This window comes from Hyaena hyaena, unplaced genomic scaffold, assembly GCF_003009895.1.
Source record: "Hyaena hyaena isolate Hyena2069 unplaced genomic scaffold, ASM300989v1 scaffold_506, whole genome shotgun sequence".
NCBI lineage: Eukaryota > Metazoa > Chordata > Mammalia > Carnivora > Hyaenidae > Hyaena > Hyaena hyaena.
This window is the reverse complement of record NW_024081138.1, coordinates 1,373,732-1,400,949: the sequence shown is the minus strand read 5'-3', so window position 1 is coordinate 1,400,949 and position 27,218 is coordinate 1,373,732. Positions and strand designations below refer to the sequence as shown.

The 27,218-nt window shown below is 43.9% G+C and overlaps 1 protein-coding gene across 1 annotated transcript in view; it reads left to right on the top strand.

The window, feature by feature from the left end:
- The first annotated feature begins 12,337 nt into the window (after positions 1–12,337).
- HEPHL1 (hephaestin like 1) overlaps positions 12,338–27,218 on the top strand; it is an 84,583-nt gene continuing 69,702 nt past the window's right edge. Inside the window, exons 1-2 of the mRNA XM_039255008.1 lie at positions 12,338–12,507; positions 26,888–27,132. Of these exons, the coding sequence (XP_039110939.1) occupies positions 12,338–12,507; positions 26,888–27,132 (415 nt within the window). The remainder of the gene's footprint in view (positions 12,508–26,887; positions 27,133–27,218) is intronic.

Genomic DNA, 27,218 nt, shown 5'->3' with positions numbered 1-27,218 from the left:
TGATGGCAGAGCTGGACATCAATGATGAGACCAGAGCAGGGAGTCTTGGCCATGCTCCAGAATCCACACTACATGTGCCTACGTGCCCAAACCTGGAAGCTGAAGCACTAACCTATAAAGATCTTCTCTACAGAATCACTAGGCGCTTTGATAGTCAGAGACATTTCTCCTGGGAATCTATGTGCCAGGGAGGTCTCAGGTGAGGTATGCCCCACCTGGAGCCAGGGCCCCCCTTTCTAGTAGGAATTCACTTCCTGAAGCCACCCACACCCAGGCATTTGCTACAGTTAACCAGCATCTTTAATGCCATATATCAGGGCTTCCTGAAGAGCTTTGCTCCTCAGGTGAGATTTTTCAGAAGTTTTGAGATGAGCAGCCTGCTACCTTCCCAGAAAACATGCTAGAAAGTTGGTAAACCCCTTTCTGAGTGTCCTGCCCTGCTCCTCTGCATTCCATAGAGCCAGGTAACCAAGGATGTACTAAGGACAGCCCTACTGACCCATTACTGGAAGAACAATAGAAGGGTAGGTGAAGGTGAAGGGGTTTTTCCATCTCCTAAAAATGGGGGAATCTAAGTCTGGATTGACTTTCAACCCATCAGTCCTATATAGCATCTTGATTTGCCAAATGCCTTCAAACAGATACCACTCTGAAACCCTGGCGCCTCAGACAAGAGAATTCTCTCTAAGCCTCTAAGACTTCTTTGGTCACTAATGATTAAGGGACATGGAGCTTTCTCCACTGGTAGAAATCAAGGCTATCACAACCACTATTATTATAAAACAAGCCTCAGGGCTCAGGGAGGATCCACCTATTTTAAGAGAGTATTGGATACACATAAAAAATTCTAGGTCCTTCAAAAGAATCCTGAGACTTTTGTTGCAGTAGAATCTGTTACTGACCACCCAGATAATTGTCAGACCAGTGTCTTCTTTATTTATGAATTGTGCACACACAGGGAATCTCAAGAACATTTAGAGACTAACAACAAAGCTGGCCATGAGATCTGAGCATAGAGGACAGCAGGGCACAGTCCTGATGTCACAGAGATGGTGAAGGATAATCCCTGGCATGGAAAGACAGGGAGTGGGTCTCTTCCAGCTCTTTGCTCGGAGTTTTCTCTAAATGAATCACCTAAAGGGCCTAGAAGTGTCACCAGGATGTTATGGAAAAACCCTAAGTCTAGACCACAATGGCCAGATTGTTCCACTCTACTCCTCTACACACACGTGCGAGCACACACACACCCACACCCACCCACCCACACACACACACACACACACACACTGGAGTTGAGGGAGAACTGAACCCAGTACTGTCCTTAGAGCTGGCAACAGAATCCCTGCTCTGAGCCCCAGCCCTTAGGAGGTTCCTTGTTTTAGAGAGACTTCCTCAAAGGTGGTTTCTTTCTGGTGTCTGAGATTGTCTGGGCCTAGCACTGCCATCTGGACAGGGTACATTGAGCCCAGACAGAAACCTACATGGGCTTTGGGTTGTGGTCCCATCTCACCCCTTTGGGCACTCTCTAGCCCTCTCTCTTGTGCATGGGGTTGACCAGATACCACTATGGGCTCTAGGACTTGCTCTTATACAGTTGTCCCAAGTGGCCTGGTGGGTAGATCGCTCTTGTTAGTAGATGTGACATTTCTATTATGGTATTGTGTAAGATCGGCTGCCAGAAGGGTGCTAAGACTCCAGCTCTTTATACTGACTTCCTCCCTACTCTGCCATACACACCTGAGGGGCAGCCCTGCCTGAACCCATCCATACATCAAAGAGGCACTAGGAGACTGAATCACCTCCTCCATCTGTGTTGTTTTGTGTGGAAAAAGAGGAAGACAGCAGAGTCTGAGGAGAGGGTAAAGGGAAATCCATTTCCTCTGCTTTTCCTTTGACTGTATCTGTGATTGAGTCTGGCTCTCTTGAGTCTCTGACCCCAGGGGTTTGCCTCAGGCCCGTGGGAAGTGAAGTATCATCTGGTACTTTCCGAGTGGAGGAATAAATGAGTGCCTGAAAGTGGAAGTTCCCACTGGGCAGGGATATGGCCCATTAACTTTCCTTCCAGAACTCAACCAAAGTATCTTAGATCTGATGCAGGTTTTTTTTTTTTTTTATTGTTGTTTTTTGTTTTTTTATGATGGCAGTGGGTGCAGTTTCTAGGGATGGGACCTCAATATGCTCGATTCCACCCTATAAAATATAAGCATGCTTCAGAACAAGCTACTGGGCCACCTCCCCAAGCACCTCACATACCTCCTGGGTGTGGTCCTGACATGCTCCCCACACCATTTGTACTGAATTGAACTTGAACTTCACTGAACTCAACACAATATTTAGTTAATATTTTTAATTAACATTTTAAAACTTTCTTCTTGTTTATATTGCCTCCCTCACTAGAGTATAAACTGGTTGAGGACTGGGACCATGCATGTCTCATTTCTGGTTGACTAGAACAGTTAACAAAGTAGATGCTCAGTAAATATTTTCAAATGGTTGAATGAATGATGTTATCACTGGACTTTTGTTTGGTGGACTAATTTTCCATGTAAATTCTATATTCTATTCCTTTTAAATTCTTAGGTCCTGTCTATGTTTGAAGGAAAGTCTCATATATTGCTAATATTTCTTTCCTTGAAATGGTCTGCTGGCCTCGCTTTGACTTTCAGTCCAGTCCAGTCCCACTAACATCTATTGAGTTTGGCCATCTGGAATGAAAGCTTCTGAAACAGGCAGACTGAGGGGGGTTTGAATCCTGGCTCTGCTATTTTCTACTTATGTGACCTTGGACAAGTCATTCATCTTACCAAACCTTAGTTTCTCCATCTGAAATACAAGAACAAAATTATCTGTCTCATAGAATATTATGGACGATACATCTTGCTGCTCAGTAAGTGGCGTACTGCCTACCATATTGAAAATACTACAACTGTTAATATTGTTTTTTCCTCAGTGCCTACTGTTAACCACTGGTCTGCACTAACCACTGAGGATGCAGAGATGAACAAGATGCCTTTTAAAGCTCCTAATCCAGAGAAGAGGCCTGAGCACGAGACCTGGGCATGAGGCTGAGGCAGGACTGGCTCTCAGGTCTCAGAGCTTGGAGCAGAGGCATGAGTGAAAGATTGCACTGTGGGAAGGAGGCAGGAAAGAGAGGGGGAAGGCCAAAACCCCAGCCCACGTGAGTTGATGGTCCAAAAAGGATGGATGGGGTGAGACTCTTGGAAGAGTGAGTGCAGAGACCAGGCACCCTGGGGGGCAGGTGGAGGCTGGAGATAGTTCCTGAACTGCAGGTTCTTTTAACAAAACATTGAGACCTCAGATGTAGTGTGAGAGGTGTTAAGGGCTGTTCGGACACTGTTGTCTAGGAGTTTAGAGACTAGTAAGGAAGACCGACACATAAGCAAACAATATTATAAACAATATTATTAAAGTGTTAAGTGTGTGTGCCAAGGCCAGAGGAAGCACAGAAGAGAGGGTGGGTTATGCTGTGGCCTGGGAGGGAAGGGGTGGTGCTTGTGGCAGCAACCAAGGAAGACTTCAGAGACAAGAGCCTAGGAAGCTTTGGAGGATGAGAAAGAATTCATGGGGTGAGAAATGGAGTCGATGGAGGGTTGGGATCTAAGATGGAGGAATGAAGCAGAATGGTACATGTTTGAGTGTTTTCAATGTTCTGTAACAAATTAGGGCTTTACCTGGGCTGTCGGGGGGTGCGTGGGTGGGGCTGGAGGGGCACCTTGGGATCGTTTCCAAAGGGCTCATATTTCCTTATAGAAAGTGGGTCCCACTTGGTATGAGGCAGGCCATCATGATCGCTGGGCACTCCCCTCCTGTTCTCAGTCTGAGTGAACTGGGTAGGAATACTGGCTTCCAAGTCTCACAGAACTCTGCTGTTCACCAGATGTGGGGCACTGAGAAAATCACCTCACCTTTCTAACCTTAGAGTTTCCTCATTTGAAAAACAGGGATAAAAACGGTCCACACTTAATAGGGTTGTTTTAATAACTAAATGAGGTGAGGGGTGGCTGGGTGGCTCAGTTGGTTAAGGGTCCAACTTGAGCTCAGGTCATGATCTCACAGTTTGTGGATTCGAGCACCGCATTGGGCTCTGTGCTGACAGCTCAGAGCCTGGAGCCTGCTTCGGATTCTGTGTCTCCCTCTCTTTCTCTGACCCTCCCCTGCTCATGCTCTGTTTCTCAATAACAAATAAATGTTAAAATTTTTAAATAATTAAATGAGATAATGCATGGAAAGGGGTTTGTATTGAAGCCACTGCACAACACACCTGGGGCACATGTTGGTAAGCATCTAATCATTCATTCACCCATGCATTGGTTCACCATTTAACACCAGACCCAAGGAACACAAATATGAACAAGGCCCAGTCCGTGCCCATAAGAAGACCATGCTGAGTATTTGTGTGGGAAGGCAGACCAATAAACAGGCGATTACCATGTGTGTGGTAAGTGCAATGGCAAAGGCATCCACAGAGTCTTGACAGAAGCACAAATGAAGGGCACACTCATTTCCATAATCATGATCATCATCAGAGCATGGATGAAATGTTGAGGAGAGGTCCCAGTCCCCAGGAATCAGATCAAGACCAGCCTTGAAAGCCAAGTCAAAGCTGTCAGCCTTTATCCTGAAGGCCACGGAGCAATAGAAAAATCTGAAGCAATGGAGGCGGGGGATGTGGTGCTATCTGCATTCAGGAAGGTCACTCTGGCTTCAGGGAGAACGGTTAGGAAGCTATTGAATTCCAGGTGAGAGATAATGAGGTACCATCAAGGAACGGAGGGTCTTAACTCTTAACGAGGCAGCAGAGCCATGATCTAGCAGGGGAGTAAGACTGAGGGGAATTTTCAGTCAGAGTTTAGGATACCAAGAATCACTTAAGGAATATTTAATGTAGCTCCTAAAACACACACAAAGTCAGACAAGGACAAATATATGTTTTCACTCATGTGTGGGTCTTCAGAAACTTAACAGAAGACCATGGGGGAAGGGTAGGGGAAAAAATAGTTTCAAACAGAGAGGGAGGGAGGCAAACTATAAGAGACTCTTAAATACAGAGAACAAACTGAGGGTGGATGGGGGACTGGAGGAGAGGGGAAAATGGGTACTGAGGATGGCACTTGTTGGAATGAGCACTGGGTATTGTATGTAAGCCAATGTGACAATAAGTTATATTCATAAAAATACATTTTCCATTGTCATGTTGTAACTGGTTTATTAAAGGCATTTATGGAAAAAAATAAAGAATGGGATAGCCAACTTTGTCCTTGACACTTTATGATTTAAAAGAACACCTCACCTAAGGCTAGCTAGAATACGATTTCTCTGAATTGGCTTCTCCCATGAACAGTTTTGTTGTTTGAATATCCTGTACTCTGTTTCAGAGAAATTGGATTTGATGCAAGACTATCTTTCCCTTCCATCAATGCATGCCATCAAATTGACCATATCTCAAACCTGGTGAGTGTATTGAGGAAATAGTGGACTGTCATCTCACACAGTCAATGCTCTATAAACGCTGGGTTTTCTGCTTTCTTTATGTATGATTTGTGTCCAAAGGAGTTGAATATATTTGTCAATGTTATCACTCACAGATTTCCTAATCAAATGCTAGACACTGTCCATCACGTCTTGTATTTAACTTTGGGTTCTCAGAAATGAGGCTTATAGGAAAACTGCATTCGCTTATATCAGTTACTTTTCTTTCTTTTGGCTCTTATGCAGTTTAGTTCCTTGTTGAGCATGTTCTTTGTCCCAGGGTAAAGAAGAATTTCAGAGTGTTTTCCAGATGTGATTTCATTGCTTCCAGTAAACTGTTTCCCTGACCCTTTTGCCCCTCAGGAACCACACTCTTAGCTTCAGACAGATTGAACGCACGGATCTGCTGCCGCAACTCTGAGTCTCCAGGTCTCTTCTATCCTCCTGGAAGTCACAGTTTGAATCAGAAGTTAGGTGATGACTTCCTCAGGGACTCAACCACATGCATTCAGTGTCCCAGATAGGAAAGTTAACCCTTTCCTACCTTTTTGATATGTGCCATTTATACCTCCGTTTCTTCTGCCCCCATCCCCCCCCCCCGAAATTGGGGTGGACTATATCCTGATGAAGCTTTTGATGCCATATCAAGCCTGTTTGACCTAAAATAATCTGCTTCTAGTAGACAGCAAATAGATGGATTTTGTTTTTTTTATCCATTCTGCTACCCTATGTCTTTTGATTGGAGCATTTAGTCCATTTACATTTGGTGTTATTATTGAAAAATATGGCTTTAGAGTCATTGTGTCCTTTGTAGGATTCATGCTTGTGGTGGTGTCTCTGGGACCTTGCGTTCCTTGCAACATTTCCCTCATAGGGTCCCCCTCAGGATTTCTTGTAGAGCTGGTTTAGTGGTGATGAATTCTTTCAGTTTTTGTTTATTTGGGAAGACTGATCTCTCCTTCTATTCTGAATGACAGGCTTGCTGGATAGAGGATTCTTGGCTGCATATTTTTTCTGTTCATCACATTAAAGATTCCCTGCCATCCCTTTCTGGTCCATCAAGTTTCAGTAGATAGGTCTGTAACCACTCTGATAGGTTTCCCTTTGCATGGTAGGGCCCTTTTATCTCTAGCTGCTTTCAGAATTCTCTCTTTGCCCTTATATTTTGCCAGTTTCCTTTGATATGTCATGCAGAAGATCGATTCAGGTTATATCCAAGGGGAGTTCCCTGTGCCTTTTGGATTTCAATGTCTGTTTCCTTCCCCAAATGGGGGAAGTTCTCTGCTATAATTTGTTCAAGGACTCCTTCAGCACCTTTCCCTCTCTCTTCCGCCTCTAGAATTCCTATGATACAGATATTGTTCCATCTGATTGTATTGCTGAGCTCTCAAACTCTCCTTTCATGTTCCTGGATCAGTTTATCTTTTTCTCAGCTTCCTCTTCTTCTATAATTGTGTCTTCTAATTCACCTATTCTCCTCTCTGTCTCTTCAATCCGTGCATTGGACAGCTCCATTTTATTATGCATCTCATTTATAGCACTTTTTAATTCATCACAACTATTTTTAAGCTCCCTATTCTTTGTAGCAATAGTTTCCCTAATGTCTTCCATGCCTTTTTCAAGTCCAGCGATTAATTTTATGTCTATTATTGTAAATTCTTGTTCAGTTATGTTGCTTATATCTGTTTTGAGCAGTTCTTTAGCTGTCATTTCTTCCTGGAATTTCTCTGGAGGAGAGTTCTTCCGTTTTGTCATTTTGGTTAGCTTTCTGTCTCTTCTTAGTTTTAAAAGCTTGTTATGCACTCTGCACCTGTGAGTACTACTGTATTAAAGAAGGCCCTTTGACTGTCCATGGCCTGTCCGTTCAGGAAGTGTTCTTTGAATGGTGTCTCTTGGTCTTTCTTGTTGAGACTTTGGTTATTTTATTTCCCTACTGTAGTGGTATTTGGGACTCTCCACCATGTGTACTTTGGCTTGTTTCTTGAGGCAGCCCTGGAAAAGAAAACAGACAGACAAACACACAGGGAATAAAGGCACACAAATGCACAGACAAATCCAACAAACACGCAAACCAAAAGGAAGAAAGAAAAAGAAAAGAAAAAAAGAAGGGAAAAAAAGAGGAAGGAGGAAAAACAAATAATAAAAATTTAAAAATAAGATATAAAAGAGAAGAAAATAAAAGAAAAAAAGAAAAAAAAAAAGACAAAAGATAGTCTAAAAGCATAAAACCAGAATTCCCAGCTACAAATAGAGAGCAGGGTGTATGCAGTGCTGAAGGAAGAGCATATACAAAGAGAGAAATGACAGGGCGGGGAGGAAGCAAGAATGGAAGAGAAATGACCAGGCAGAGAGACTAAGAGGCTTAATTTAGAGAGAGAAAGAGGAGAATATGGTTAGAGGTGAGGAGAAAGAAACGAAGATAATGTTACTCAAAGAAACCATATAGTCTGATTGCTCCAGAGACAGACAGAAAAGTAGCGGTGGAGGTATAGAATATACATGTAGAGAATGCATTAAATGTGACTGTTTAAGCAAACCAGTGACCGGAGTGCCCAGTCCAGCAGAGGGGAGGGATACAAATGAGACAAGGGAAAATATATCTGAATAGAAAGAACTGATCTAGAATTAATCACGGTAGTGCATCCATGTTGGTCTTGCCCGGGTCTCTGGTAAAAAACAAACAAACAAACAAACACCAAAAAACCAAAAACCAGCTCTCTAGCGGGGATGGGTGTGGTTTGGTGTAGGCGGGTCTTAGCCTCCACTGCATCCGGGGCGCTCCCTGAGGCCCCACCCTGGTGGTTGTGGGGAGAAAAATGGTGGAGCCCTAGTCCCTTCTGGAACCAAGCGTTGCAACTCACTCTTTTGGGTCTGATAGCCGTGTGCTGCGGGCGTAGCTGAGGTGGGCTGTGCTCTATATCCCAAGCCAGGCCTCGTTTCCAGATCTTAGTCCGCGTGCCCCATTGACACCGCCAGAAATAAGCCTGTAGGCCAACACTTTTCGAGCAGTGTCAGGCCTCTCTCTTCCCCACTGGGGACTAAGCCGAGCCAGAAAAGCGGCGGAGTGCTTTCAGGTGCGCTGCTTCCCCTCCAGGTCTGGTGAGTGAGGAGCGGTTTTTTCCGGGGTCGCCTGGGACCAGTGCGTCCTGCTCAAGGTCAGCTGGACAGCTGGAAACCGATCCCTCTGTGTCCTGAGCCGAGGTATTTCTCTTCTCCAGCGACAGGGACAGTGCCTCGAGCAGTTTCAACCACTCTTTCTTTCCCCCTCGACTCACCGCGGCTCCCCACAAAGGGGGCTCCCTCCCCTCCCTCCGTGTCTCTGGTTCTGGTCTGTTTTTATCTTCCCCAGTTTGCACTCACGCTATAAGGTTTTCTCAGCAGACTGTCTCCTTTTCCTCCCAAACTCCTGGATTCTGTAAGGGTTCCTATGGCTTCAGGCCTTCTCCGTGTGAGAGATGGTGGCGAGTGAAATGTACGGAGCTCCCTACTTCGCCGCCATATTGCCTCCTCCCTAAAATAAGCTGCTTCTAGAGTGCGTGGGTGGCTCAGTAGGTTGAGCATCTACCTCTTGATTTTGGCTCAGGTCATGATCGCAGGATTGTGAGATTGAGTCCTGTCGGTGTCTCTGTTGGGCATGAAGCCTGCTTGTGATTCTCTCTCTCCCTCTACCACTTATGCTCTATAATAAATAAATAAATAAATAAATAAATAAATAAATAAATAAGAAGCTAGCTAGCTAGCTTCTCCAGGGTATAAACACAAAGCTATTTGGCCCAAGACATATCCAGATTCCAAGAACTCCTGAAGCCCTATTTCTCTTGAGACTATGCTCAGATTCACCCTGTAAGTCCTTCCTCTGTAGTAGTTATTAGTGACAAACTCATGCAAAGCTTCCAAATCCATATTGAAGAGTAGATTTCAGTTAAAGGGAAATGTGCTATGGCAATTACTTTGTACGTGTCTTGACGTGAAAACAAATCAGTACATCCAAGATGTTAAGAGTCTGGTTATGAAACAGAATACTCAGAATATATTTTATCAGCTAAGATGGATGTTAATTCAAAACTCATACTACAGCATGTCTCTGAGGTATCTATAATTTAAAGAAAAGGGACTCTCTTACTTGAGGCTTGTGGGAGGTATGGTGGATGGGAGGCCTAGAAAGAAAGCAGAAGATTGGAAATGTCATTCTGTCATTGCAGAGGCTGAAGGGAGTCTCTCTTAGGGGGTGTGGATGGGGAAGAATGAATTGAACACTTATTGCTTATTGAACACTCTGTGCTGGGGCCATGATAGGAACTTTGCAGACTTTTTTTTTTTTTTTTTTTTTTTTACAAATAGTTTATTGTCAGGTTGGTTTCCATATAACACCCAGTGCTCATCCCCACAAGTGCCCTCCCCTCCATGCCCATCTCCCCCCTCCCCCCCCACACCCATCAGTCCTTAATTTGTTCTCAGCATTCAAGAGTCTCATGGTTTGCCTCTCTCCCTTTCCCCCACCATTTCCCCCTTTCTTCTCCCCCATGGTCCTCTGTTAAGTTCCTCCTAATCCTCCTATACGTGCAAACATATGATATTTGTCCTTCTCTTTGCAGACATCTTTTTAAATCTTTTTTTTTAACATAGATTTTATTTTTTAGAGTGGTTGTAGGGTCACGGAAATGTTTAGCAGAAGGTACAGAGCTTTCCCACACATGCTTAGCTTCATCTATCATCCACTTCCCCTACCATCGAGGTACACTTGTTATAACTGATGAACCACATCGAGACATCATCACCCAAAGTCCATAGTTTACATTAGGGTTCATGCTGGGTGTTGTGCTTCCTATGGGTTTGGACAAATGTATAATGACATGTATCCATCATTATAATATGAGATATTTTTACTGCTCTAAAAATCCTCTGTACTCTGCCTATTCATGCCTACCTCCTCACTAACCCCTGACAACCCTTGGTAACTCCTGATCTTTTTACTATCCCCACAGCTTTGCCTTTTCCAGAAATTCATCCTGCTGGAATCATACAAAATGTAGATTTTTCAGACTGGCTTCTTTCACTTAGGAATGTGCATTTAAGTTTCCTCCATATCTTTTCATTGATTGCCAGCTTGTTTCCTTTTAATGCTGCATAATATTATAGTGTTTGGACGCACCATAGTTTATTTACTCACTAACCTACTGAAAGACATCGTGGGTGCTTCCAAGGTTGGACAATTATGAATAAGGCTGCTATAAACATTCATGTGAAGATTTTTGTCTGGACGTATGTCTTTAAGTCTTTTGGGTAAATATCTAAGAGCATAATTGCTGTATTCTATGGTAAGAGTGGTTTTTTTTTTTTTTTTTAGTTTTATGAGGTATAATTGACAAATAAACTTGTAAGATGTTTAATGTGTGCTGTATTCATTCATTTCCCTGATGACATATGATGTGGATCATCTTTTCATATGCTTATTTTTCCTCTGTATATTTTCTCTGATGGGGTGTCTCTTGAGATCTTTTACCCATTTTTTAATCAGGTTGTTTGTTTTCTTGGTGTTGAGTTTTAAAAGTTCTTTGTATATGTTGGATAACCATCCTTTATCAGATGTCTTTTGCAAAAATACTTCCCAGTCTAGTTTCTGTTCTCATTCACTAGACAGCCTCTTTAACAGAGCAGGAATTTTTACTTTTTGAGTCCAGCTTAGCAATTATTCCTTTCATGCACTGTGCCTCTGGTGTTGTATTGAAAAGCTTATCATCAACTCAAGATCATCTAGATTTTGCTGCTATGTCATCCTTTAAATCTTCTCAACAGTCCCTCTATCCCTGTTTTACAGATCCAGGCTTAGAGAGGACGAGTGATTCTTCAATGCCACTAAGTGGTAGGACTGGATTCAAACACAGGTCTGTCAACCTTAAAGCCAAACCAAAAGGCTGTCTTCTTATTCCATGGCTGCTGCCTCCAGAACAACTCCCAACGGCAATCAGACTGGATCTCCTCCAGGTTGGATGAGGTCTCTGTGAAGATTCTAGGTCACAGAATAGAGCATGCAGAAGAATGAGGACTCCCTTTGCCTTTTTGACTCAAAGACCTGCTCCTGATGATCTTCATGTGCCTGAAGGGTACTCCTGCTGCATCATTTTCATTCATTTACATAGGCAGCTCAGTGAGGGTGATTATCTCTAAAATTCTGGCTGAACTGAGTGACTGAGCTCCTCGTTCTTGCTGGTAAGACTTGAGAGAATTTGGGGGAGATGGCTCATGACCAAATGGAGAATTAGTGAGGTTTTACAATGTTGTTATAAACTTTATTATGTGAGTTGATTGTTTCATGTAGCCTCATAAAACAAGTTGGAGATGGCGGAGGGTGATTACATCACTCCCTCTGCCCTCCCAGTAGAGATGAAGCTTTCTGTAGGGTTCAGGAACTTTCCTGATGCTCCACTCAGGCCAGCCCAGTTTTCAGATTTTAATATGTTCCCATAATAGGTGTGGAGAAAAAATGAAGAAGAAGGGAGGAAACCCATTAGGCCAACTTGTTGCACTGTCATTCTTGACAAAGATGAATGACTAATGTCACAGCTGAGCACCAAAATGTACAGAAACAGGCCTGTTTGGCTTGGGTAGTAAATAAATAAGCCAGTTACACATTTCTTGGATGGCAGGCAAAAGTTTTGTCATCATCGACCTCCCCCCATCATTTGCTCTGCTTACACAAGTTGTCAGCCTCTGTCCCAACCCCAAGCTACCAAAGGGGGAGGAGCTGGGCCCTATTCATTCCTTATTTATAATTAGCTTCAAGTGAGGGGGAGGGACAGGCAAGGCTGCCTCCTGCGCAGGCCGCTTGCCTGGGTTACATCCACAAATGCCTCGGAAGCAGCAGGCTGACTGCGTCTTTCTCTTCACGTTCCTGGGTCTGTCTGGGCTGGTTGGTGCAGTTACCAGAACATACCACATTGGGATTGTGGAAGAATACTGGAACTATGTGCCCCAAGGGAAGAACGTTATTACTGGGGAAAGTTTTTCAGAAGACAAGTGAGTAAAGTTGGGGTTGCCATAGACTCCTAGGTTTGGCTTTTTTCTTGACTCTGCATGGAGAAGGTTATAGTCCTTGGTTGATTATGGTGGGGAGGAGTTGATCTAAACCAAGTGAAGGGGTTTTGTGTTGGTTTGAAGAGCACTCACAAGGGTGGGTATGCAATGTAGACGAAACATCCTTAGCCCTACCTATTTGTTGAGCTGTCTATTCACAGCCTTGTCTGTGAAGTACTGTCTACACAACCAGGTGTTTTTGATAATGGCTCACTCCATAAAAGGACAATTTTTACTGGGCACTACTAGGGACTTCCAGGGGGTTCTGGACTCAGTATGTTAAAAAAATAAAGGAAACCCTTGGGATGAGCATTTTAGAACTTTTATGAATTCTCTACCATTAAAACACAGTGTTTTCTAAGTTTTTATTTTTGGAATGAAGATTGGAGATAAGTAAAGTATGCAATAGGTAGTTATGTTTTGTTTTTCTTTTGCAACATTTAAAAGCGGGGCAGTTACAATAAATTTGGCTGGTATTTTAAGAGTTCCCTCGAGGCTTTTAGAAATGGCTTTTTCACTCGTTGAAAGATTTGTGACAGCGAACTCATTCAGTCTCAGAGAAATATTCTAGACCTGTGACATAGCTGGGTAAGATGGTATCAGAGCATTGTATGTCCCTGATTTTTTATTTTTTGCAGAAAGTAGCCCTTGCTCTTCCTTTTTCTCTCAGGGTCCAGTGTCTTATATTTCTTATTTGTTCCTTGGATCTCCCTCTGAAGTTATCTCCTGGCTTTAGAAGCTGCAATTCGTACGTTCAACTTAGTGGCAACTAAGATGAGATGTTCTGGCAACCACTGTTGAATGGTCAGATATACTGGCTTCTTTCTGATAAGCAGAGCCCAGTTCATTCAACATCCAAGTTCTACTTTCTACGGGCGCCTGGGTGGCTCAGTCGGTTAAGCGTCCCACTTCGGCTCAGGTCATGATCTCACGGTTCGTGTCTTCGAGCCCTGCGTTGGGCTCTGTGCTGACAGCTAGCTAAGAGCCTGGAGACTGTTCCAGATTCTGTGTCTCCCTCTCTCACTGGCCCTCCACTGCTCACGCTGTCTCTCTCTCTCTCTCTTTCAGAAACAAATAAAAAAAATTAAAAAAATTTTTTTACCAAGTTCTACTTTCTAAAGATGAAGTTAGTTGCTAACATTCAGGAATTCCCTGGGTCTCCCAACAAGTTAAGAGCCAGGCCCCCTTGTCCTGGGGAAAGACCAAAGAGCCAGTTGGCTTAGACACACATCTTCCGGGTTTTCTAACAATACAACGGTGGTACAGTCATGTTTGGTTAGAGAAGGATAAAATTTGTGCCAGCCAGGCTGCCGAGAAAGACTCTTCCTAAAGCCTTGTACCAGGAAACTTAATGTCCAGGGGGCTGTTTCCAAAGACAGCTCTTGACTTCCTTTAATCTTATATCTGTTGACCATTGGTTGTGGTAGTCTTTACTGTGACTAATGGATATGGGAGTGAGAGGTTACCTGAACTGCCAGTGACCTTTCCCAAAATAGAGCTCTGCTGTCCTCAAAAAGGGCTCAATAGAAAATCATCATAGTGAGCAGCTATTGAACGTGAGACTGTTCAAGATGTGCACACTGAGCGTAGTGAGTATAGTCTTTAAGCACAATGAAATACTGGATTGCCTTTCCACATGGTTGAGTAAAAAACTTAGAAGTCTATATTTCTCCTAAAATGTCAGTAGAAATGTTTGTGAGTATTTGTTCTAACCCAGGAATTTCACCAAAGACTTTCAGTTCATTATTGCTTGTAGATTATTCCCCAGAACTGAGGTTCTGAGGTTAAGTATTGTTGGAGTTTACAGAGTAAAGGCAGCACCAAACTCACATTGCTCCAGAGCCCACATTTTTTTTACCATGCAACCTGCTTCTTGGTAAAGGTAATTCCACTGAGTTAAACTCAGCTTTGACGGCAGACAGAGATTCCAATGAAAGGAACTTTCTAGAGAGTCCCAGTTCTTGCCAAAGGTAGGTTTAGTCTCATGGGTCACTCTTCCCAGAGAGACATTGAAAATGATCACTGGTGTCGGTGGCCAAACTGGTTACCTGGGTTCATTCAAAATCCCAAAGTACTTTAAATGACCCAAATTCTACACTGGTGTTTCCACTAAAGCTGAGTGTGGGAAGACATTAGGGCCTCTCTGTTGATCATTTCAGCCAGAACATGGTGCTTTGAGGAACATACGATAAAGTGTATGAAAATAATTATGGTGAAAAAGAAAAAAATAGGCACGACTAAGTCATGGTTTGGTATCAGTTTAGAGTGGGGTGGTTTAACAAATGCTGTGTCCCCACAGGAGAGGACTCTTGCCCTTCCGGCACAGCTGGCTTTATGGATGTCATGTTTGCAATGCTGAAGTCCCCAAACGTTTCCTTTTCATGGGTACAGGGATGGCGTTTGTGCAGGGCTGCTTCCTGATTCCTAAAGGGGAGCCTGGGTTACGCAGTGCATAGTGGCTTTTATTAGCAATCATGTCCGGCAGGCTGCCGGTGTGGCAGGTGGCCCAGGGCAAGGCCCTGAGAGGGCACACTTGGAGTGGGGTGCTGACTCTTGCTTGAGGAACACAGGACACATGTTATGATTCACATGTGTCACAGCTGCCACAGGTGTCACATGGGAAGATGCCACAGTTGTGGGACATAGAGAGTTCAGTACGTGTTTTCTACTTTGTGCCATTTCCCCAGAAACAAGGAGTCATCTTGGATAATGTGACCATGCCTCTCACTCAACCTCCTGCACTTCTGGGGGCAGTCAGTCTGCTGTTGAAGATATTTAGATCCAGACAAATGCCTGATATTTAGGGGTCTGAGAGAGCCAGGGATCTAGTATCCCACTATAAGGGGGAAGAGCCTGACATAGGAATCAGGAGACCTCACTTCTAGTCCTTGCTCTGCCCCCAACTTGCTGTGAAACCTTGAACATCTCACATCATCTCTCAGTTTCCCTAATTTGTATAACAAAGTAGTTGAACTATAATCCCTAAAGTCACTTGAGAAGCATAATTCCAAGGAATCAAAAATAATTTTTGAAACTGAATGAAAAACATTTTATTTGATTCACTGGTTTTAGATAGATTTTCACAATGGTGAAAGAGAGAAGATTTGCAAATGTTCCATCTAAGAATCAGAGTTGGAGAAGGTCTGAGAGTGGGGATGTGTGACAAATTTCGAAGTATTCTGTATTTTTATTTCTCTATCCACTTCCCCCCTGTTCCTTAAGAACTAAAGCTTTTCTCTGCAACCCCAGCTTATTCTGATCTGTCTCCTTCCTCATGGTTCATGGAGCTTAGTGTCTTTCTTAAGCCCGGGACACAGCATTTTCCTCACCCCGCACTGCTTTGTGGGTGTTTGATGTGCACTGGTCACCTCTGCAGCTGACAGATAAGCACCGTGATGGTAGCGAAGGAGGCCCAGAGTGCATCTGATACTGCCCCTTACCCACACAAAGCTTTGTTGGTGACAATGATTTATGGAGGACTGAGCACAAGCCTATTCCTTTGGAATCATTACAGTAAAAACTATTCACTTTGTCAATTTAGTTATTTCATTGCTTAATCTTTGATTATGAGGATGGAGAAAATTAGGGGGACGGAATGGCGAGTGCCAAAGTTTCAGTGATTTAAAAAAGCTTGGAAACCAAAATTGGGCAGTGCCAAGAGCCTAATAAATCCTGATTCATAAGGATAAAATAGGAAGTACGTTGACATCATTTTTCCCCCAAGATCCCATAGCAGTCAGAAGGTCCAATTTAATACTTTCCTTCTTGGTATCTCTGCTTAATCAGAGTTCAGAAATATAACAGAGACTGTACTCACTATCATTTCCTAGAAAGCACAAAATTTAGGAGTTATATTCTATTTAGAAATATTTTATCCAGATGAATATATTTCACCCATTCTCCTTTGGGCCTAATGGGGACACCGGGATCCTTTGATTTGCCTGGGGATGGTGTCAGCATTTGATCCATTCGTGCCTGTCCTGTTCAGGCTCATAAAGCGCTTAATTAAGGTGTACCTGTGCTTCGGTGGTAAAGCCTGGTCTTTAATGGAACCAGAGTGGGGTCACCTTATTTAAAGCTGCAATTCTCACCAAAGACCTCATTAGGCAACCAGCACACATGCAGGATTTTTCTTCCTAGGAAAATGGGGGTTTTTACGTGTGGTAACTCACAGGCAGAACCCACGGACATGGGTGAGGCTGACCACTGGTCAAATCCCAAGTTTGTAGGGTCTGTTAAGGAATTTACCTAACCATATCATTGTGTCAGCCAAGTTTATGACAAAGGATTTTCGGTACCCCCTTGATGAAGGCCCTAGGATAGACATAAGGGAGAGACCTATGTATTTATCTAAATGAAGAGCCAACTGAAGGGAAGCAGGTGGGGGAAGAGAGAGTCTTCTATAGTCTTTGAAATACAGGGAAGGGTATCTTCTTATTTGGGCTTGATCTTAGATGGTGACTTTCAAATCTCAACCTCCATTGTATCAGCAAAAAAATCATGTGTTGAGTGTGATGCCACATGAATATCTTGGGGCTGCTGTTATTCCCTATATCAGATGGTGACAGATTTGGTTACCAGTAGAGACCAGAATAGAATGGTTTAAACAAATAAGGTTTTTGTATTCTGTTATAAAAGAAACCCGGAGGTGGGCAGTCTAAGGTTGGTGAGACAGGTGGTGTGATAGTATTTCAGGGGACTTCTCTCTCTCTCTCTCTTTATATATTTATATATATATATATAATAATTATATATATATATATTACTTAGCATATTGTGCAATAATGATTTCAGGACTAGATTCCAGTGATTCATCCCCTACACATAACACCCAGTGCTCATCCCAACAAGTGTTAGCCCATCCCCCCCCAACCCTCCAGCAACCCCCAGTTTGTTCTCTGTATTTAAGAGTCTCTTATGTTTTGCCCCCTCCCTGTTTTTATATTATTTTTGCTTCCCTTCCCTTATATTCATCTGTTTTGTATCCTAAATTCCACATGTGAGTGAAGTCGTATGATATTTGTCTTTCTCTAATTTCATTTAGCACAATACACTCTAGTTCTGTCCACCTTGTTGCAGATGGCAAGATTTCATTCTTTTTGATTGCTGAGTAATACTCCAATGTGTATGTATACCACATCTTCTTCATTCATCTGTTGATGGACATTTGGGCTCTTTCCATACTTTGGCTATTGGCGATAGTGCTGCTATAAACATTGGGTGCATGTGCCCCTTCGAATCAGACTCCTGTATCCTTTGGATAAATACCTAGTAGTGCAATTGCTGGGTCATAGGGTAGTTATATTTTTAATTTTTTGAGGAACCTCCATACTGTTTTCCAGAGTGGCTGCACCAGTTTGCATTCCCACCAGCAGTGCAAAAGAGATCCTTTCTCTGCATCCTCACCAACATCTGTTGTTGCCAGAGTTGTTAATGTTAGCCATTCTGATGGGTATGGGGTGGTATCTCATTGTGGTTTTGATTTGTATTTCCCTAAAGATGAGTGATGTTGAGCATTTTTTCATGTGTCTGTTAGCCATCTGGATGACCCATAATCCTTAGCATGTGACTTCACTCCTATAGGTAGTTCATGGTCACAGTATGGCTGCTGGAACTCCAGCCCTCATGTCTATGTTCCAGAAAGGAAGGGAGGAAGGGAAACGGTAAAAAGGGTACAATGCCTGCTGCATTATCCCATTAGCCCTTTAAAGGGGTCTCATGGAAACCCCACACAACCAATACTATGTACATCTCACTGGATACCCAAAGCCACAAAGGGGGCTCAGAAATACAGGCTTCTAGTTTTGTGTTTTTCTTTCTGAGTAAAAGCAGGCTTTGATTATGTTACTAAGAAGCAGGGGAACATAAATACTGCAAGGCAGCAGGCAGTCCCTGCCACCGTCTCTTACCCCAGTTCTCCCTGTTTCCTTCCCATCCTTCACACACACCCTCTTGGTCCCCCTCTGCCTTTTCCCACTTCCAGATGGTGGGGATCCAAGGCCTGGTTAGTGGGATTTGAGAGTACTCACAGACAATGTAATAGCTAACCATCACTGTACCCTCACTACATTCCGGGAATTGTCATAAAAGCTTTTCATGCCAAGCAGTGAAGTGACAGATGTCCTGTCCCAGGTCAGGGGGACCAGGAGTCCCAGGGTGGGTTTCCCCAGCAGTGGTCTAACAGAGATACCACAGCAGCCTGGCTTGCTGGGGAAGTATGCTCTGGCATCAACTGACAAGCTTACAATTCTTGTTTTACCAACAGAGTAAGTATCTGAATCTCTCTTTGCCTCAATAGCCTTGTCAGTAAAATGGAGATAATGATAGCACTAGCTTTGGGGGTATATGAGTTCCCTGTGTTTGGTGTTACAGATTATCACAAACTGGGTGGCTTAAACCAAAAGAAATTTATTCTCTTCTAGTTCTAGAGGCAGAAGTCTGAAATCAAGATGTTGGCAGGGCCACACTCCCTCTGGAGGCTTGAAGGAGAATTCATTTATTGGCTTTTCCAGCTTCCAGTAGAAGCTGCTGGCAATCCTTGGTTGTGGTGCCATGGCTCTGGCCTCTACCTACATTTTTCTATCACCTTCTCTGTGTGTATCTCATCTTTCTCCTCATCTCAAAACCCTTAACTTAATCACATCTGCAAAGACTCTTTTTCTGAATAAAGGGATCAGGACTGGAACTTATCTTTGGAAGCCATTATCTGCCCACTCCAGGGAGCAGAAATCAGGAGGCTCAGATGACATAGGATCTGTGAATGTGCTCAGATGTGGTGTCTGGCACTGTGGGTTTGCTTGCAAGAAATGTTAGCCATCATGGTAGCTCTCCTATCTTGAGGGATCTCTGGAGAGCAGAAGCTCTGTGGAAAAGAGAGTGCAAATGGTCACATTTCCCTCTTTCTAATTAGAGCTTTGCCATGGCTCCCACTAACTGAGCACCCCCTCTCCCAGGCCCTGTGCAAGGGGCTCCATATCGCCTCCTTTTCGCCTCATGATGGCTCTGTCATGGTCACCAGTTTTCAGCCAAGGCAAATGGGGTTTAGGCAAGTTGCTTTCCCCAAGATCTCACAGCACCAAGTAGGGAAGCTTCAATTCAAGTCTACTCTCTTCTCCCTTTACTGCATAAATCTGTTTTTAAACCACCTGTGTGTGTTCTGTGGGGCTTCTGTGGACACGTAGTGGGAAATGGAAGACCTCAGGACTTCAGTGGTGCCAGGGGAACCGGGGTGAGAGACTGTGTAAAGGAATGCATCAATTGGATGCCTTAAAATATATTAATCTAATTAGGGAGGGCGTGGCTATACCCAAGTGCAAACACGATAAATCACCATCTCCACCCTCCTTTTTGCCAAGTAGCACTTGCCCCAATCTAGTCCTGTTTTCTCAATGTCCCTTGTCAGGCTCAGGCAACAACATCGCTCGTCCTTCTCCTGACCATCATGGTCTCGCACGTTTGCTCTGACCACACCCCCTGCTGCTGCTTCCCTTCACCCCGTCTCCCCTCCACACACTCAGACCTGCAGGGTCTATATGGTACAGCTGCCAGTATAGAAAGCTGGGTGTTGCTGTTTGTTCTCCAATGAGTATGTTTTGTTTTCCCAGCCAGATGGCAAATCTCTTGGATGCAGAGACTGACATTCACACATCTTTGCCCCAGTTTCTAGTTTAATGTCCCATATACAATAGAGGCTTAACAATTACTCAGTAGTTGAATGGATGGGGGAAAATCTGCCTGAAAGATCCAAGTTGTGGGGGATAGAGGTGCTGATGAGTTGCACACTCTCTCTGAGCTACCAACTCCTCAGAATCTAGCCTGGAAGCCCGTCTCTGCACTCACTGGTGAGATGATTCTCAAAGGCAGGTTCCTTGTAACAATGGTTAATATCACCTGCTCTTGGAAGGTGTCTCCCTTCACGTATTACCATTGGCCTTGGAAATGTCAATGTTCTATATCCTCATTTTGTCTTTCAGGCGGTGGCTAATGTGAAAATTTCCGGCCCCACTGTATTTCTTCACAACATAAAATACATACCTCCTCAATTTGAGCCAAAATATCAGAATGTTAGTTGGGGATGAGCCTGAGGGGCAGTGATTGCTCAGTCCCTCACAGTAGGGCCATCCTGCAGCTACTCTGTAAATAATATCAATCCCATTAGCATAGACATTCTAACTAGTGCTCTCTAGCTATGCCAGAGGCTGCTTTCTGTGGACGCCTCCCTTGAGGCCACCTCTTGTTTTGTTTCTTGGGCAAGGGTTGCACCTTGCCAGACTCATGGGCAATGGAGCTTCTGTCCTACTGTTACAAATGTCTAATGTGTTCTTAGGCGCAACTTGCTGCAGAGCCACTAAAAAGACTGATTTCTCTTACTTTCACCTCTCCCTATTTTCTCCACTTTGTATAGTTCCTATGGTTTCAAATAGTCACTATCTTCTAGTTTCAGACAGCTGCTATGGTTTTTGTTTTGTACTGAGTACTACAGAGATGTGATATCCCAACTTGTCTGCGCATTCACCACTGCATGGGTTCAAATAGGACAGGTTGTGCTATAGTAAGAAACAGCCCCCAGATCTTAGAAGCTTTACATTGTGGAGGCATATTTCTCACCCTCTCAGCATCATACAGGGCCATATGGCCCCAGGACAACTGTCCTCCTGGGACAACTGATAAGCTAGGCTGCATGGATCCTGAGGCTTCATTATCTTCACTGTAGGCTTTTCCTGCAGCACAGGAAGTGAGGGGGTATTGTAATGGCAATTTAAATGCTGTGGCCGGAAATGACATGTCATTTCCTCTCCCAGCTATTTGCCAAAATCTCGTGGCCCCAAAATCTCGTGGCCCCACTTATCTGCAAAAGCTTTTTGCTCTCCCCTTCTGCTGGGAGGAAAGAAGAATCAGAATGGATAAGCACAGGAAAGTTCCGCTGTAAAAGTCGTTTGGCGAACTTAGGAAAAATAAAGATGCGACACCAGAAAGTATGATTCAGTTGCCGTGAAGTGGGCCTGGGGACCCAAGTTTTGGGCAAGTCTCCCAAATAATTCTGATACAGCCGATACATGGGTGGACATTTGGGAACTACTGCTTTAGAAAAACCTAATCCTGTCTCAGGGTGACTATAGGCTGTCTATGTGATAAGCCTGACACACGTCCAGGAATGTGCAAAACAAGTCAATATGTATAACTCAGTGCTAAAATATGCAGCATATGTAATAGGTACTGTAGGCAATCAACAAGCACTTGCCCTCCTTCCAATATGCTTGTCTCCTATTTGGGTGGCTCTGCCAGACAACTTGTGCGTGGTGAGGAACTCTTGTTCAGCACGCATTTGCGTGTGTGCCTGAGTGTGTGCATGCATGCCGGTGCATGCTAGGAGCCAAGAGTAGAGAAGCAGGGAGATACAGATGTCCGTCTTTCCCTGCAGACCCTGTTGGATAGACAGGGCCTTTCCTATGAACGACTTCTTTATACAGTTTTTTACCCATCAGGCTGAGCCTAGAGAGGACACCAGTGATTCCATATCTAATCCTTCCTCTGTCATTGCCTTACTGGATGGCCCAGGGTCAGCTATAAAGCCAGGTAACTCTCCTACTCTGGGGCTAATTAGCCAGCCTGCGGATGACTCAGTTCTTCCTCTGCTTCTTCCTCCTCTTCCTCCTTCTCCTTCTGAATAGCCTATTCAATTAGGACTTATATTCAGCTGCTAGTTAACAGAGCCTGAAAAACGCTGGCTCAAATGTACTTTTTGGTTTACTCAAGAGAAAGCCAGAGGTTGGCAATATTAAGGGTCCCAGATTCCTTCGGCTTTCCATTTGACCTTCTGTAGGGTGTGACTCTCTTCTCCGTTCTCTCAAGATGGTGGCAGAAGCTCCTCCTCATACCTTCATTTCAGGCATGAATAAGGGGAAGAGCAAACAACTGTGAGGTCTGTGCCAGAGGAGTCCAGAGAAGTACCTTGAATGACAGATGATTACATTTCATTGGCTAGAACTGTGTCACATGACCATTCAAACTGCAAGTGAGGCTGGGAAACCTAAGGGCTTCTATCACAAGAGCCCCTGTATCAGGCACCCAGACTTTTTCTCCCATTCCCTTGCAATATAGGCTTCTGCCTCACGGGGCAGAAGAGGGTGAACGCTTGCTCCAAGGCAGACACATGCACAGAAGACCAAGTGAGCACACACGGAACTGTGCCCAAGTTCTTGGTCCCACTGCCTGAGAGAGGACTTGTCAGGCCAGAGGCTGAGCAGTGATTTCCTTCCCTCCAACTCAAGCTGTAGGCACTGTGCTCCCTGCTCAGGGTACCAATCCCCCCTAGGAGGAGAACTCACCCAAACAACACACCTTGTGGTGATAGCTATGTTTTCAGAGGGAGAAGCCACCCAAGAAGAGAAATTTGGCCCCTCAGTTGCCAAAAATCCTGGACCCTCTCTTCTAAATAAAATGTGAGCTTGTTTTTATTATGAAAGTAAATAAAACGTATAGAGTCAAACATGCTCAAGTACAGAAGAGGGTGAGTAAACTCGTTTCTTCCCGCTCCTGGCCTGTGGCCTCAGCCCATGGCCCAGAGGTTACACTTTTATGGTTTCCGTGGCCACTTTCCAAATGTTTTCTTTGCATATGTGTAAATGTGTATATTGTGAAAAACACACACACACAGAAATGGGATCACACTTTATGTACTGATCTGCAGTTTGCTTTTCTTATGTGATATCTTTGTGATTGTGTCACATTGCCCCCTGTAGAACGACCTCATTCTGTCGTCTGGCCATGTGGTCTGAATATGCCATAATTTATTTATCCAGTCACCAGTTGCAGAACATTTTGGTCTTTCCAGGCTTTTGCTGCCAAAATCATTGTGGTAATACTCCAACCCTTTTGTCAAGTTTCTTGTCTTGTTAGTTCCACTATTTAGGTGCTGAACTTGGCAGGTTGGGGAGAAAGAACTTTGCTGCCTCTGGGAAGACTAGCCCCCTGGCTCCTCTGACGGGAGCCTAAACCCATGGCTTTCCCCTTTGTCCTAGGAATCTCCCACCTACTGACTCCACACCAAGGGCAGGGCAGGGTTGACACATGTGGGTGCCTGGCCAAGCTACTAATCTGGTGCTCTGTGAAAATAAATAATATTGGGGCTCCTTCAACAGGTACTTGCTCAGAGGCAAGGCTGCGTGCTGAGGAGAGAGGAAGGTGGCTTGGTGGTGGCACTTCATACTGTCCCCTAGGTCACAAGAAGAAGGAACCCACTCTACAGGTCACTGGAGCAATCCTTCTCAGAGGGATTTTGGTGACCACCTGATACCACATGCACACATCCCCGGGGGGGTCCCTCCTTCCACCTCACAAACCCCATCTGGAGCAGCTGATTCTGAGCATTTACAGTACTTGCCGCCCAGAGAAGTTCTGGAAGTTGCAGTTCTCTCCACTTCCAATGTCATTTCCGGTTAATTTTATCCCTCCGGCAATGCCTCCAGCTCTGCAGTGATGTGGCAATGCCCTGTAGAGCTGAGGCCTTGCTGTTCCACACCTTAATTTGGCTTGGCTGAGAACCCTGGGAAGTTCCCTTTCTCCAAGGCTATGGCCAGTCTCCTTAAAGGGGGCTGTATTGGGGTGCCTTGGTGGCTCAGTTGGTTAATCATCTGACTTCAGTTCAGGTCATGAACACGTGTTTTGTGAGTTCAAACCCTGCATCAGGCTCTATGCTGACAGCTTGGAGACTGGAGCCTGGATCCTGCTTTGGATTCTGTGACTTCCTCTTTCTCTGCCCCTCCGCTGCTCTCTCTTTCTCAAAAATAAATAAATATTTTTTAAAAATTTATTTAAAAAAAGGGAGGGCTTTATTGCTGACAGGTTTGACCATGGTTTGTGATCTGGAGTAAGCTGTATGTCCCGGCTGGTTAGAATAAGGAAGTTATGACACCATGAAGAAATTGCTATTTATTATTTATTTATTTATTTATTTGAGGGTGGGGGGAGAAGGGCACATAGAGAGAGAGAGAGAGAGAGAGAGAGAGAATCCCATGGGGCTCAATTCCATGACCCTAGGATCATGACCTGAATTGAGATCAAAGGTCAGACACCCCAATAAATTGCATTTAATCTCACTTGAAAACCATGCTATGTTCTGTTTAAATGCTTTTGTTTTAAATTTTGTGCTATAAGCTCCTGTTTACAAATTACAAACAAGTAAGGTGGCTCTTTGTCAACAGGTCCCTAAGAGGAAGGAAACAGTCATTGGAAGGCAGGTCTAGCAACCCAAATCTCATAAGATCACAGGTTGAATTTTTGAGATATTCACTGGATATTTTCTGGTGTCCACAAACTCTGCCCTGGACCCAGCCATTACCAGATATAATGTCTTATGTATTTTGGCTATAAAGGGACCTGAGAAATGAATGTGAGGAGCTCATTTCCTAACTATTGCTGCTATGAGAGAACAACTCAGTGTATGTTCTGCCAGTAGTGATAGTATTATGTCATCCAGTTGTAGAGAAGGCCACACCAAAAGACCCCAAAGTATCCTGTTACCTGGGAGTCTGTGTGAGCAAAAAGAGCAACCCAGTTTGCCTCCAGCCTCACATCTCCGTACATATTCTGAGTGGTTCATTCTTCCCCCTGCTTGAACTCAACCTTGACTTTTTCCCCTAAGCAGTCACTACCAATTAATCAGATTAGGTGCACAAGTTAAAACCCATTTGCCATTCTTTTTGTTTTTTTTTTTTTAATTTTTTTAAATGTTTTATTTATTTCTAGGAGAGAGAGAGAGACAGCGTGAGCAGGGGAGGGTCAGAGAGAGAGGGAGTCACAGACTCTGAAACAGGCTCCAGGCTCTGAGCTGGCAGTCAGCACAGACCCCGACGCGGGGCTCGAACCCACGAACCGCGAGATCATGACCTAAGCGAAAGTCGGACACTTACCCGACTAAGCCACCCAGGCGCCCCACCCATTTGCCATTCTTGGCCTAAAGAATATTCAAAGTCAAGTATGGCCACATACACTTTTCTGCAAATGTAGTTTGCAAAATTATCCTAGCTTTAACCTACTGATCTGGGGGCAAATTTAAGACTATTTTTTTCTTTGTTCCAAAGCCAGTAAGCACCAAGTCTTCTAGGCCATTACTAAGCATTACAATAAAAAGATATTTGAAGGATTTTGTCTTCAATTAGCTCACAAACCAGAGATGTACATATCTTACTGTAACACATTTTGGCAAGTGTGTTATTCGTGCATGAACAGAACACTATGTGTGTACTGAAGGGGAAAGGAGGAAGAGTTCAGACTGACTTGCAAGGGTGCTTGGCAGGTAGACAGTAGGGAATAACATTCAGACATGGGAAAAGAATGTGTGCAAGTCTTGGAATGCTGGGAAGGATACAGTGCATTTTGAGGAGGCTGATCATGAGGCCTGGCAGAAGTATGAGGTCATGGGAGGTAGGCAAAGAGGAAATGAGGCCAGGGAAGAAAGCTGGGCTAGATGTTCCAAAGAACACTGCTCCTGCTTTGACTTGAGCCACTGGATCCTTGTTCCCTGTTTGATCCAGGCACCCTCTCCTCCATCTACCTACACCCCTATCTTCTGCCCCATGGTGGACTGGATGCCTGGCTGCTTGACACGCTGATACCTGGCTCCATCATCCTGAAAAGTCTGCAGGGTGGGCAAAGCTACCATTCATACTAAAGGCTGCCGGGCAGCTTTGTGGTAGGAACTGCTTAGGAGCTTTGAACCTGGGTCACTGATATACAAACGTTGAATAATCTCCTTGAGGAAATGAGGATGGAGCCTTGAAAATATATCTTGGCTTTTTGATCTATAGTGCTTTCTCCAACCTTAATGAAGCAAATATAAACCCATTAGTGAATACAGAGACTCTCAGACCTGGTGTGACTCCATCAACGCAGCTGGCACTTAATCATACACTGTTGTATGTCATTATCTAGTTTTTCTATTAGGTCATAGACTCTTTTGTATTCCTCCATAGCAGATAGCAAGGTGCTGGGAACATGGTCAATGTGTACTGTTTGTTAAAAAAAAAAAAAAGTGAAGGGGAATGTATTAAACAAAAAGGGGCAAATGGACACTGTGATTTTAGACTCTTTGGTTTAGTTTGGTTGTGAATATTATTTGTGTCTTTTGGCTTGTCACTTACTCTCTTAGCCTCAGTTTTCTCATAAGTAATTTAAAGATAATCTCATCAGCTCTACAGAGTTTAGAGGATTATGTCCAACACCAAAGAAGTCATACACGCAAGTACTTTTTGAACTGTTAAGATAAGATATTAGGATTTTTCTTTTAATGTTAATTATAAAATATGTTCTTTCTTATTTTTAGACTTGCAACCTTATTTCTTGAAAGAGGGCCCAACAGGATAGGTAGTCTTTACAAAAAGGCTGTCTATAGACATTACACAGATGAGACCTATTCCATGGAGATCCCAAAACCTCCCTGGCTTGGATTCCTGGGCCCTATCTTGAGGGCTGAAGTGGGTGATGTGATTGTCATCCATTTAAAGAACTTTGCTTCTCGACCATACTCTTTGCATCCGCATGGCGTTTTCTACAACAAAGATTCAGAAGGTAAATATCAATCCTGTATTATTGGTGTCTTGTCTTTATAAATAAGGGAACTGTCAGTTTCAGTTAAAGGGATCTAAGAGACAATG